Below are 14316 nucleotides of genomic sequence, written 5' to 3'. Positions count from 1 at the left end.
TTAAATCCCAGTTGTAAATGAAACAAGCCCAAAAACAGAATTAAACTCTTGACACATGATAGAGCATTCCATAGGCCTATGAACATCCTGAAAGGTCTTGCCAGTAATTTGTCTACATCTGATCAGTGAACGTACTTGTATTTCCAAACATATTCTGGCTCCTGTAGTATTCCCAGACTACTATTCCTGTGGGTATTTCTGAAAACTCTGAGAATATTTCTTACATGTTGTCTGTCTTTGTCGAGAGAGAAAGATTTCACACTTTCCCCACAAATTGCAGTCCAAAGCTCAAGAACACCAGTGAAAAAAATGTTATGTATGTACCACAAGCACATATTAAGGTAAACCTTCAAGGCCCATCACAGATTATCATCATACCTAAAATAGGCTATAATCCAGGTCTAAACGAGTAAGACCTATTTGTTATTGTCTGTCTGTCCCAACATAGTATTAAAAAATGGAAAAAAATGTTTTAAAATGGAAATTGCCATCGTGAGATGATTAAGTAGGCCTACTGAGTTATTTTTGATGTTTAACAGAACAGTGAAAACAGCACCTACCTCTGTGTAGGCCCATCTCTTTATTAATCTGGATCTTGGGAAGGGAATGATCTGCATATCACTGAACCATGTCTGAAGCTAGCAATGCAACCATGCATCCAAATGCTTTTATTGCACATGTAGGCCTATGTAAAAACTACTGGCAATGTGAAGGGTATTATAAGAAGTAGGCTGTAAAACACCTGGAAATAACCTGACCTAAATTAGTTGCTGATATAGAAAGATGTCTTTAATTACCTGTGTTTCATATTAGTAATTTCCTTTACATTATAACACAGCTGTTTTTGTTGTTGTTGTTGTTGTTGTTGTTGTTGTTGTTTCAATGAATGCAGGCCTGTCTGGTCTAGGCTCATTCCCTCACTGACAGCCAACTGCTATTCCAGTGTGCAGTGGGCAGCAGCAACAACAACAACAAAAAATACTAGGCTATAGAACAGTTTATAAAGGTATTATTATTATTATTATTATTATTATTATTATTTTAAATGCAATAAAAAGGGAAACAAACATATCTAATCACAGTTTGGCTACATAGTTACAAACACAACAGAAGAAAGAAGGGAAAAGGTCCATTCTGTAGCAAATAGGGGGAAGGCTAGCCTAGGGTAGGCTACATTTGTATGGATACAATCTCCCTGCAGACAGTCTCTGATGATTTCCTTAATTTTCTTATTCCTGCGTTTGATGGTGGTTTGGGCTAGATTGCAATTAGAACGGGGCTTCCTCCCCCTGCCACTTCCTGGTCTGCCCACGGATAGGCACTGTGGGCAGCCGTCGCAAAACACTCACCAGTCTCCGCCTCTTCTAACGGGAGGGTATTCGACGAGACTCGACCCCAAATCGAATTTACCTTACATCTGTCCGTCCCGCTTAGAGCGTTAATTTCGATGTATAGATATTCGTTTGCTGTCGGTGGTTTGTTTTGTTTGCAGACCGTTGGTAATGAGTGAATTTCTTGACGAAAAGCAGAATCTACGCTTGTTCGTGTGATGTAGTAAATTCGTCATGCAGGCCTGAGGCTATGTAGTAGGCTACTTCAAGCTGGGTAGGAAAGCCAAGGATGTGGATTTGGTATATTTTGCTAACTTCTGGGCCAGGACCTAACTTGGCTGGTGAGTTAGAAAAAACAGTAGGATTCAAAGCACTTACAGCGTGATCTTGGCAAGTGATTTGTTGTGATGTTTTGCAATGCTACAATGACAGCATTTTCACTGGCTTGTCAGTCATTCCGTTAGCACGAGAGCTGAGCAGCAGCGCATGTTATGTTTGGATGGAGGCGGACTGGACAGGGCAGAGAGGGGCGGAGGTGAAAACACAGATTCGGAAATTTGTAAGCGCCATCCAGACGCTTAATAAGCGTCTGGATGGCTATGCAGGGAAAGAGAGCCAAAATATCTCCGAGTGAAGAACCGTTAACATCATTCCAAATCAGCTGAACAATGTGTTCCCAGAGTAAACAAACGCTGATCATGCATATAGGCTATATTTACTTTATTTGTGATGTCATATTTCATTTGCCCTTTGGTAAACAGAGATAACACAAATGTAAAACCTTTCAGATGGATGCGCATGTTGAAGTGCAATAATTATAAGGCCTTAATCAGTTGGTCTTCTGTAAAACATTGCCCCTTCTCTTCTCCTCTCCCTCATCAAACATCTTGGTGAACATTCTCCACCTGATGGGCTGGCTACAACTCTGCACCGCTAATAATATTTTATGTATCTCTCATGATATGTTGCATGCTATTAAGAGGTTGTCATGTTTCACTAAACAGGTGTAATTACGTGTTTGTTGACGAATAGAGCATTGCCTATTGAGCTAATTGTAGCCTAAATAGAAAACAGTGGCGGAAGGTCATGTTTATCTGCATGTCATGTTTGTTATGATTGATTTATACTTATTCATTGTTTATCATTTGTCAGCACCAAGTAGTATTTGGAATGCATGGTTTTACGATTACGGCTGTACATTTTTATTTTTGACCAAACATAGTACACCATTGAGACCTTTATAGGAATCAGCCAAAAGACTACTTTGTGAGATGTTTGCTTTTAAATATAGGCTTAAGACAAATACAAACTTGAATATGCTATTGCATTTTGTCAAAATGTTCATGTTTTAGATATATGATAGGCCTAGCGATGCAATTGCACTTCTGCAAAGGTATGATTAACTTTAGAGACGGTACAAAACAGCTCCACAACAGCCTAAATTCTGCATGTTTGCTTACTCAAGAACACTATTTGAAAGGAACATTTGTTATTGCTATATTTTTGTTACACTATTGTTCGCTAATTCTATCCTCCCTTGGGTGTGTACACCTGCACAGAAGCAAAGTGTGTGTGTGTGTGTGTGTGTGTGTGTGTGTGTGTGTGTGTGTGTGTGTGTGTGTGAGAGAGAGAGAGAGAGAGAGAGAGAGAGAGAATGCTTGTGAGTTTCTAATATGTGAGATGAATGGAGGCTTGTTCTGCTTGTGTTCTCCATTATAGTGTAATCTGTCTTGTGCTCTGTGTTGACCTGCTTGTGTATTCCACCTCCAGGCAGCCCGCCTCCCCCAGGACACCCCATCACCGCCGCCACCTGCAGCGTCGCAGGCAACTTCACGTGTGAGGATGGACAGTGTGTCCCTGGAGCTGTGCGCTGTGATGGACGGCCCGACTGCTTTGACAATAGTGACGAGAAGGGCTGCTGTAAGTCCAGCTGGAGCGCCACACAAGTGCACTGTGTTGTTGTCTTCCCACCGGAGTCTCAGGCTCTGTTTATGATGAATTTGTTCGGCATTGTGACATGCACGCTCACACAGTGTGTGTATTATGGAGGTGTATCCTGAAGGTCTCTCCTTGGATACTTGTAGATGGATGGATCAATGGAGAGAGGTTATTTGGGATTTATTTGGCTCCACCAACAGTATTTGACAGGATGTTAATCCCTCCTGGACAAACATATCAGGGCTATCATAGAGCCCTCCATTTAGATTCTATCCAGGAGTTGTACTCAAATTGATTTTTTTTTTTTTTTTTTTTTTTGTCCATCGGGATATACAGCCCCGGGGTGTGAGCTCTCAATGTGATCTCCTCTATGTCTGTCACTGAGAAGGGCTTTGTGTAACATTAGACACCTTGTTCCTGTGTGAGCTGTCTTGTTTACTTGTTGTGCTGTGATTCTAAAAAAAGGATGACTTGGTAAAACCAGAGACAACACTGGGGGCATATGACCGCGCCAGAATGTAACATCACTCATAGACGCTTTTGTGAGGCAGAGGTTGCTTTCAGAACAAATGATCTACTGTCTACAGCAGGGGTGTCAAACTCATTTTCACTGAGGGCCACATCAGCCCAATGGTTGCCCTCAAAGGGCCAGATGTACAGTAACTTCTAAGATTTGTAGCACCAGCCACAAAATCTTTAGCATCGGTAAAACTTCTAAAATCGAGAAGAGCAAAAGGTATCAGCATGACATGTTCTTTTTTATTATTGTTATGTTTTGTAAAAACAAGACACCACTGTCAGTTCCATACAGTTTGACTTTTCAATGAGGGTCACTGGTCAGTCAGGAAGAGATCATGCCATGGATTCTTTTTTTTTTCCATATTTCTGAGTTTTTAGATTCGAGTATATTCAACTTTACTGTCATTGCACGAGTGAAATACCAGTAACGAAATGCAGTTTTACATCTAGCAAGTGATGCAAACGAGTAGCCTGATTACCATCGACTTTCAAAGGCTCTGCGAGACTTTAGTCTGACCAACAGCCTGTGCTAACACGGTTTCTTGCCAGCGCTGGTTGACCCGCCTCCTTTAAGTGCCTCGATTTGCTACTGGTAGATGTCAGAAAGCGGATTGCCGAGTTTAAACCAATAACAACACTCTTTCCTCTGCCTTGAACACGCCTCTACCCAGAGCCGTTGGAGCTGCTCAAAGTTGATTGGTTCTCGACCAAAGGGGGCAGTTCCGCAGATTTCGGGAACTCAGAAATCCTTCTCAATGAGCAGTTGACCAGACCAGCAGCAAAAGCCTGAAGGCGTTGCGTCACTGGGAGGGCGTGCCAGGCTAGCAAACGAGTAGGCTAACTGTCATGTCAAAAAGTGCATCCATATGAAATGCGTCACTAGCCTACACCGTTCCATACACATACAGTAGAAGCGAACGGTCCCGGTGGACTTTTTCTTTGAAGTTTTAAAGTTGAAAGGTGTTGTGTGGATTCTATGTTGTTCGTTTTAAACTGAAATGAAAATGCAAAGCAACAGGGCGATTACTACAAACTTCTAGCATACCTCTGCTTGCCTGATATGAATGCACCTCTTCTCGGTCGGAAGATAGGCTTATTTTCGCTTTTGGCCAAACAATCACTTGCTCGATTAGCAAGGATTTGGAGCTGGATTTTTTGGATAATAGGACTACACACAATTATACATACCTTTTAAACGTAGACGTAAACGTATCACGTAGTTTACAACTTACATCGATTCCCCTCTCAAAGAAGCACACGCACTTCAAACAATCATGCAGCGTTTCACAGGCAGGCTAAACCGAGCGTGTAATTTAGGCGCTCCGTTCGCTAAAATAGTTTAGAATACTGGTCTATTTTGTTTTCACACGTACACGTTGCTATCACATCTGATGTAGCCAGTTGCACTGATCATAGAGGAAGGTGGTTGATGTTGCCTCCCTGTCAGTCTCACATGCGTGCATTGTATTGCAGTGTATTGCCTATACGCAAAAACTGTATCGGACCTTTTAAGCTCTCGCGGGCCACATACTGTATCAGACCCTTAAAGCTCTCGCGGGCCATATGAAATGACGTGGCGGGCCGCATCTGGCCCGCGGGCCTTGAGTTTGACACCTGTGGTCTACAGGATTACATGTTGTGTACATGTTATGGTTATGGTTATGATTATGTTGCTTAGCAGACGCCTTTGTCCAAAGCGACATACAAACAAAAACAATACATGTTTATCCATTAGCTTTAGAAAGTGATTGCCATCTGACGCCTAGAATTCTTGAAGCAAATCTTTTAAAGCCATGGTTTCTGTTGCTAAAAATGACTTTGTTGACAGAAAAAAAACAAACTACCGTGCCAATTCAAATGACCGCATGTAACAATACCATCTTTCACGGACTGAGCCTAAATATAATTTCCAACAAGCAATGTTCTGTTGAAACCCAGGAGAAATGAGGGGGTGGGGTTGCCATTAGTCTAGGCATGGCTTTAGGAGAACTTCACAGTTTGCTGCACAGCAAGTGCCCTCATTTCTGAGTAGGTCTCTAAAACAACATGGCAATGAAACCTGCTGAGAAGTGGCGGTGCGTGCAGTCACACTTAATGGGCCAGTCGCCATATTTTCAGACGTGGCTTTCTCTCATTATCTGTCCTCACAGCCAGGGTGATCCAGTCCAAATGCTCCCCGACTTTCTTCCCCTGTGCCAACGGCGTCCACTGCATCATCGGGCGGTTCCACTGCAACGGCTTCCCAGACTGTCCAGATGGCAGCGACGAGCACGACTGCGGTGAGTGTCCCGTCACAACCGTCTGTGCGCTCCACGCTAAGCCCCGTCAGGCGTCCGGCCGGGTCAGAACAAGCAGATAATCTGCCCAAATGTGGCCTCTCTGCCCCACACTGAGCATTGTCATCAGTTCAGCATGGGAGGATGGCCCACTTTTGTCCATCAACTTTAATGACCCATTAAGACCGTCCCTCGGACTGTCTGTCCGTTTGTCACTTCCTGTTGCCTAGTAAGTAGAGTGTGGGGTTTGTGTCCGAGCGAGGGAGCAGTTGCATTAATAAAGCACTCTCTCCCTGGGCCACCGAGTGGGTTTATGCTGAGCGTGTGCTCTTGTGATCTGCAGAGGAGAACGCTGAGCTGTGGAGTGTGGGGTTTGTGTCCGAGCGAGGGAGCAGTTGCATTAGTAAAGCACTCTCTCCCTGGCTGAGCGTATGCTCTTGTGATCTGCAGAGGAGAACGCTGAGCTGTGGTGTGTGTGTGTGTGTGTGCTCTTGTGATGTGTCTGCAGAGGAGAACGCTGAGCTGTGGTGTGTGTGTGTGTGTCTGCTCTTGTGATCTGCAGAGGAGAACGCTGAGTTGTGTGCCAGCGCCAGCAGGTTCCACTGCAACAACGGCCGCTGTGTCCACCGCAGCTTCCTGTGCAACGGCGACGACAACTGCAGGGACAACAGCGACGAGGACAACTGCGAGCTCACCACAGGTACAGGATGTGTATACTGTACATACTGTATGGGGGTCAAATCAATACGTTCACCATGTAAACATTCTAAGGCTATGTACACACGTAGCCGGGTATTTTTAAAACCGAATATTTCCCCCCCCCTCCGTTTATATAATAATTTTATCCACATTACCTCGTTTTGGAAAAAAAACAACAACAGTGAACAAAGGTCGCACGTTTGACGTCAGAGCAGATTTGTTGTTGTTTTGGCGCATATTCTGACGTTCGAAACCGCAGATCTACGGTTATCTCTGGCTACACGTCAATTTATAAACGGAGAATTCGCAGATCTTCACTTTGCCCGGAGTTTTTTTAAACATTCGTATATATGCGTTGTCATGTGGATGACCGGTCCAAATGTAGACAAATACCTTCGTTTAAGCAGATACCCGGCTACGTGTGTACGGGGCCTAAAGCATTCAGAATTGATCATAAACGTCTGCTCTTAGGTCTCACAAGTGTGAATGAGTGAAAATAGGTCACAGCTTTGATAGTTTATAATTATAACCCAAGGAAAATATGTTTTTTTCCCATGTGAATATGGTGGATTTGTACTTATTTACGCTAAACTACATTATCAAATAATAGTGTTTGGTTTAGTGTCAAAACACTGTATATTGTATGTGTAGACAGGCAGACAGTCAAGAACAGAGCTTGGAGTAAACTGAGTCCTCTGAGATTTGTAAAGTAAACAGTATTCAATTGAAATAGCACACTTTTCCTCACTGTAGCTATATTATTTAATAGAAAAGCAAACAGCCCAGACTTTCATGGCTCACAACTTTTTGCTGAGCCGCAGTTAGCGCACCCACTATTCTAGAAAGTAAGAGTTTGATGTATGGGCAGTGCACACGGTCTTTCACATATGAAAAACGAATAGCCGATAGAGGCTGTACATGACAAGATTTCACTTTACCAATAGCAGCCAATGTTTATGGAACTCGATGGGAACCATATTTTAAAATGACAAGTCAATATAACGGCGTAGCCATGTGAGAAGTCGTGCTCTCTCTGAGTCGGACTGCGGCACCATCCATCACTTCTGAGGCGGTATCAAACGGCACCTCAGTAGGCGTGCGAGTGAAATCAGTGGAGAGGAATTTAATGGGAGTGGTTTCACAGACCTCTCACTGGCGCAGGACCTGCTAATGAATTGTTTTAAGTTAGCACAGAGTTGGTTGTGAAGTTGTGAGTGAAACTTTTCTCCTGCCAAGACTAGAGAGACAAGTGTAAAGATCTAAGATTGCATTTTGTTCATTCATTTGGCAAAACAATTGACACCGCTACCGCATGAGTCTGAGAAATCATCCAATCTTATGGTGACAATTCACAAATGACTAAAGGAGACATATTGAGGTAATACATTTTTGATTCCATTTGCACATGATTTTTTCCCACACAATAAATTGCCAGTAGAAGAAATCATAACCGGTAGGTTTCAGCCACTTATGATGCAGTTGCTTTTATTTTTTCAAGTACATTTTTTTGTACACGCTCAAGCACCAAAACCAAAAACAATGTTGCAGACCAGAAGAATTCTATTCCACAAGAAGAAATATACTAGGTATATAGTAGGAAGAAGAGAGACACTGGGAGTTGCTTTGATGAAGTGGAAGCTGGACCATGAAGGCCTTGCGGGCTAGAGGGAGACAGCGCCGCTTGATGTGGCCAGAGCAAATGGAAAAGACAGTGGGGGGGGGGGTGTACTGTACCTGTAGGGGCTGCAGCACTGACCTCATTCATTAGTGTTCATTACTCACTGCCACTCATCTGCGCTCCGGTCCTCTGATAACGCAGACTCGGCACGCCGATATCTCCCCGAGCCCTCATCACGGCCCTGAAGAGGACATTAAAGAGAGAGGCCAATCGATCATATTTGCTCAGGGAGGAACTTGTCTAATTTATATCACTCAAGGCTCCCACCTATCCTCTTCCTTTGTGTTGCCGCTGGGTCTTTTTTGTCCGCCTCATAATAGCCACAGCCTTCTGCGGTCCTTTCAATAAGAAGAACACATCTCCTCTCTCCTCATTATATGTGTTTGGTGGTGTCTATGCTGTTAGCAAAGACAGACTATCTGACTTGCAGATTTATTAACTTTTCAGTGCTGGGGACTCGGCGAAGGGCTTTTTGGCAACTTGTAATCAAAATGTAAATTTCACCAAGTCATGCAGTGGGAGTTCATTTCAGGTGCATCACGGAAGCATGAGAAGAATTTACCTCCGTCTGCCTCAAAGAAGGCGCACCGTTTTCTAGTGGCACTGATGTGGAACATTGCTAAATTCTTCGAACTAATGAAAGATTCCGAGTGTTCTGTGGCGTTCTGCTTCGTGAGCACATTGTCAGTCTAGTGGTAATGTGAGAATGCGAATTCAAAGGGCACGCTCAAAAGTGGGTTCTCCAGGGAATGTTTTGTGGGAACGACTGTAGTCTCATGCATGTTGGATGCATAATTTTTACACCCTGATAACTGCTGTCAAAATGGTTATAAAAACATGAGAAAATTATAAACTCTCATTAATGCCGACAAAAAAAAGATTTTTTAAATTTTTTTTTTTTTTTTAGAAGCCGTCTTGATAAGATACACATTATGAAAACACACCCCAAGTGTTCACTGTCATTCAATTAGAAAAAAAGACTCCCTCCCTCCCACCTCATGTGCAGGGTTGCCATGGAGGGACGGCAGGAAAGCCGAGGCATTCCCACTCCAACTTCCTTTTCTGTGCTCCTCTCTAAAGACCCTATTTACCCGCCACACAAAGTGCACAAAGGAGGCATAAAAGTAAACAACAAGAACCCACACAGAACGAGGCCATCCCCCGGCCCCGCTGACCGCGTCCAGCATAGCATGAAGTGTGGACAGAGAAGCGGCTCTTTCAGGGCCGGCCGCCAGGCCCCCGGACGGTGGACGCCGCTTCCTGCTCTCTCTCCACTCTGCGGGGGCCCATGAAGTCGCCCATTAATTCGCAGTGTTCGTGCGGCCCGGGGTGCAAAAACTCAACTTTGTGTTCTGCATTTCCTGTCAACCTGCAGCATCCTCTCTAGTTCTCCTGTGTCTGTGCCATACAATAGAACCTGTGTCCCCTACAAAACGTCATTTGCACCGGCTCTTCCTCATCTAATCAAAGTGTTTTAAATGCTAATCAAGTGTTTAAAACCCTAATTAAAACACTAATCAAAATGTATATCAAAACTATAACTGTGCCTGTAATAGTAGTCATGGTAGTGTTCCTCATGAACTGGCTGATAGTTGTAGTTCTATGGGTAGAAACACATACCCGTAATTTCCAGACTATTAGCCGCGGCTTATACATTGATTTTGCAAAATTTCTTCCGATATGAGGTTAATACAGGGGGGCAGTTAATATGGTGTTAATATGGTTTTGTTTCTTTTAACTTGCATAAAACACTGTCCTGCGGCTTATACACAAATGCGGCTTATATGCAGGAAATTACTGTAAGTGATGTGCTGAAGTACTGGGCCATCAGAAGGATGAGCTCTCTTCAGTATTAACCAAAGATCATAGAGCGCTACGCTACACTCCACTCTAGAATCTTCAGTATTAACCAAAGACGATAGAGCGCTACACTCCACTCTAGAATCTTCAGTATTAACCAAAGATCATAGAGCGCTACGCTCCGCTGTAGAATCTTCAGTATTAACCAAAGATCATAGAGCGCTACGCTACGCTACGCTGTAGAATCTTCAGTATTAACCAAAGATCATAGAGCGCTACGCTACGCTCCGCTCCGCTGTAGAATCTTCAGTATTAACCAAAGATCATAGAGCGCTACGCTACGCTCCGCTGTAGAATCTTCAGTATTAACCAAAGATCATAGAGCGCTACGCTACGCTACGCTGTAGAATCTTCAGTATTAACCAAAGACGATAGAGCGCTACGCTACTCTCCGCTGTAGAATCTTCAGTATTAACCGTCTCTGTCCCCTCTGACCCTGCAGTCGCGGCGCCCCATCGAGACCTGTCCCAGCTGGACTACTCGGGCATGACGGGGGTGGTGACGTGCTGCGCCCTGTTCATCGGCCTGCTGTCCGCCCTGTTCGGCCTGGTCCTGCATCACCAGCGCAAGCGCGGCATCCTGACCGGCGGCCACGGCACCCACGGCACCCAGGCCCGCCACCGCCGCCACCAGCCGCTGCTGCTGCTGTCCCACTTCGTCGTCCTGGACCCGGGGTACCCGCGCCTGTCCCCACCCTCCACCGCGCCCTCCAGCCCCAGCCCTTTCTCCTGCAGTCCGCAGGCTCGTCCGCTCCCCGCCGGCTCTCCGCCGTCATACTCAGAGGCAGCGCTGGACTCCAGGTGGGTGTGAGAGTTGTGCGGGAGTGATGACGCGGCTCTGTGTGCCAAGTGGAGGGAGGCAGAGCATCCAGCTTCATTCATTACACAAAAGTTGACTATAAACTGTTTTTCTCAATTTAAAGTAGTGCCTTAATGATGCAAAGCCACAAATGAGCATTAATATTGGATATATAGTCCCTAATTATGCTGACACATTCTACATATTCATAAGTGACCTTGGATGTCTTGAAAGGCACTTTAAAAAATAAAATGTATTATTATTATTATATAGATGTCTTTATCTTGTCCATGCTCTTGGAGGAGCCTTATTGAATGACAGTCCGTCATTCAGCTTCCTCGTTGTGCTCAGTGTCCTGTTTTTGCTTCCCCAGCTATCCATCCTGGTTTGACCTTCCACCTCCCCCCTACCTGGCCGATGCAGTGGGCCTGCCCCAGACCACCCCAGATCTGCCCACGTATGAAGCCTCTGTGGAGCAGAGACCCTCTCTGGAGCCCCCCCCTCACGACAGCCCAGCACACAGCCCTCCCAACGCAACCCCACTCAGGGATTAGCACTTCAGCAGGACTTCAGCAGGAACTCAGCAGGACTTCAGCAGGAACTCACAGCACTCTCAAGCACGTAGAGGAGTGGATGCGTGCCCAACAGCACTCTCATCATAACTACACAGCACCTGTCCTTTAAACATGTTACTGAAGGCATGTCTTCAGAATGCTTTTTTTTTTTTTCTGGAACTCATATTTGTTTTGTTTTTCCTCGCTGGCAGTTAACTCTTCCTACAGCATCACTATCTGAAACGTGATGGTTAAACGGTTGTAGTGTGAAGGACGCAAAGAAGGAATGAGGAACATGACTGAAAATTACCGCTTGTGTGATTCACACAAGAAATGCTTCTTCTCTACTGTCCTCTTTCTTGTGAAATCATGAAGAATGCACACTGTGCCATATTATGTTTGATAATTGGAAAGTAACTGTAAACTACTTGCAGTTGTGTTACACTATTTCACTGCCACAAGCAGAGACAGAAGAGACTGTTTGAAGTAAATAATGAGGAAATACAGAATACAGTTGTAACAACTGGAGAAGTGAACGTGGCAAGGACTTCATCTGTATGATTATACTGCTCTCTAGTGGACGTTCTGGTATTGCATGAGTTTTGAGAGGAACATGCACTAGGTTGGGGACCTGACCAGCCGTGTAAAATGGACTTTCTGTTGAATAACAGAGCTGTAGAAGTTCCAGATATTTGTTAAACTCTTACACCACTGGAACTGTACATTTTGTTCGAGTTGACTGTATTCCTTTACTCACACAGTTCCCTGACATTACCTATTTAGAGAAATATTTTTGTAAGAAATGATGAAGGAGGAACTCAATACAAAACAGCTATCAGACAGCTTTTATTTATGAAAAACAATGTTCTGCAATATCCATGTCATTGTGTTATGTGATTATTGACAATGTTACGTGTTAACATGTAGAATCCACTAGGTGGCGCTCCTCACATTTCAAAATGCTGCTGTTTGTCTTGTCATTCATAAAGACCATATGAAGTCAACCTTCCTTTTCAGTTTGCTTGACTGATGAGATTTTGTGTTGAGCAGTTTATTTAACTACATAATCTATAACGAGAATACCTATTCTGTGGGAAATAGTCCACACACAACATCCAGAATATCTGGCATTTCAGCTGCTCACAGTTCATATCTGTGCTGGTAACAGATAACATGGTTTTCTCATGGAAATCAGATCTGTGGGCACACTTGCATTGTGAGACTCGCTAGGCTGAAAGAGGCTTTCAAAAGAAACAGAGATGAAATCTGTTATCATATGATGGCCAGGAACCAGTGTGTGTGTGTGTGTGTGTGTGTACATACATACATATCAGATAGAAAAGAGAAAAGACTGATAGAAAAGAATAGAGCAGCTGTGGTTACAGAGACAGGCCCATCTCCATGCAAACCAAACGTCCAGGGGAGGCCTCATTAATGTAGCCTAATATGCCCCCTTCCATTTGTATTGCACACCTATCAGTGATCTGGGAACAATCGATGTATGATGGAGGCAGTCTAAAGAGTGTGGTTAGCCCATTAGCCATTGAGGAAAATGAACAAACTGGTATTCTGCAATGAGGGGATCACATAGACACCATTAATTGCTGGTATTTTTAATGGTGCTTAAGTGCACCTATGCAGACTACCCCCCTTTTCACTTTCTTTTTTTAGGTGGAAGTGATAGAAACTCCTGACCCCCCCCCCCCCCACCCGCCCCTAAACAAATTAAAAACCTTGGAATGCCAATTGACACAAATCAGTTGCCTTTCCTGTTTCTCCCACAGCCAAAGATGTGTTGCTCCATCTTATCACCAGCAAAGTCCATCAACCCAGTCGGGCGCCATTGTTGACCGGACTCGTCCCCCGCCGAGGAGCAGCCAGTGTGTGTCTCACTCTCACTCTGCCAAACAGCAAACATACCTATCCCCTCTGCCTGAGCACAAAAGAGGACACAAGGGAGAAATGCTAATCACCTGCCCGTCAAACGTCGGTGGCAGGACAGTGGCGGCCGGCTCTGTTGACTGTCGGACCCCGGAGGATCCCCCCAGCAGTCAGCCTGTGCCAAGGCCCATTCTCGGGGAGAGAGGCATCCTCGAGGAGGCCAAGGAAACAAAAGTGACGGGACTCGGAGAGGCATTAGCATGCATGCCGGCGTGCTTTTTTCCCCCATTGACTTCTGAGCCGGGGACAAGGCCACAGGCCTGCTCCTTTATTAGGCAATGAGGAGATTATCTCATTCAATCTCGCTACGCCCCATTACGCATTCATTTTTGATAAATGTCCGTTATCTGTCTCTGCATCAGCTAATTATGCAATTATGTAATTGAATGGATATGATGCAAATTTAGATTTAGAGTATCATCACACGCATCAGGCTGTGGTTATAGCAACGTTACAGGAACCACTATGGTGGAATGAAGAGCAAATATACAGTCCTGTCCTTTTGTGCAGCCTATGTTTGGGGGCTGTTGAGGACATTCCTCTGTGCAAGGTGGACATTAGACAAAAGGATGAATGATAATCAGTGCCACTGTATTTGGTCCCCGAGGACATTCTCTCGCGCAAGGTGCAAGCATGGAGGAATGGCAACACTTTTCTCCAGCATGGGTAGGGGGCAGGTGCGGCCACAGAAATACATCCACGCACTAAAAATAGAACCAAAC

The 14316-nt window shown here is 44.6% G+C and overlaps 1 protein-coding gene across 1 annotated transcript; it reads left to right on the top strand.

Annotated features, from left to right (window-relative positions):
* The first annotated feature begins 1375 nt into the window (after positions 1–1375).
* Positions 1376–12656, top strand: LOC134096070 (low-density lipoprotein receptor class A domain-containing protein 3-like). The gene is made up of 6 exons (XM_062549819.1): positions 1376–1672; positions 3102–3251; positions 5939–6067; positions 6627–6764; positions 10744–11101; positions 11473–12656. The coding sequence occupies exons 1-6, from the start codon at positions 1621–1623 to the stop codon at positions 11651–11653; spliced, it is 1008 nt and encodes a 335-aa protein (XP_062405803.1). The 5' UTR covers positions 1376–1620; the 3' UTR covers positions 11654–12656.
* Positions 12657–14316: the final 1660 nt, after the last annotated feature.

This window comes from Sardina pilchardus, chromosome 11, assembly GCF_963854185.1.
Source record: "Sardina pilchardus chromosome 11, fSarPil1.1, whole genome shotgun sequence".
NCBI classification, from domain to species: domain Eukaryota; kingdom Metazoa; phylum Chordata; class Actinopteri; order Clupeiformes; family Clupeidae; genus Sardina; species Sardina pilchardus.
The sequence above is the reverse complement of the archived record's forward strand: the minus strand, read 5'-3'. Positions and strand labels throughout refer to the sequence as shown.

What these genes read in the sequence shown, in the direction of transcription:
- LOC134096070 (XM_062549819.1), top strand. Translation starts at nt 1,621, where the DNA reads ATGTGGATTTGGTATATTTTGCTAACTTCTGGGCCAGGACCTAACTTG. An exon ending in CAGCGACGAGCACGACTGCG is followed by an intron (nt 6,068 to 6,626) that starts GTGAGTGTCCCG and finishes TGTGATCTGCAG; the next exon opens with AGGAGAACGCTGAGTTGTGT. An exon ending in CAACTGCGAGCTCACCACAG is followed by an intron (nt 6,765 to 10,743) that starts GTACAGGATGTG and finishes CTGACCCTGCAG; the next exon opens with TCGCGGCGCCCCATCGAGAC.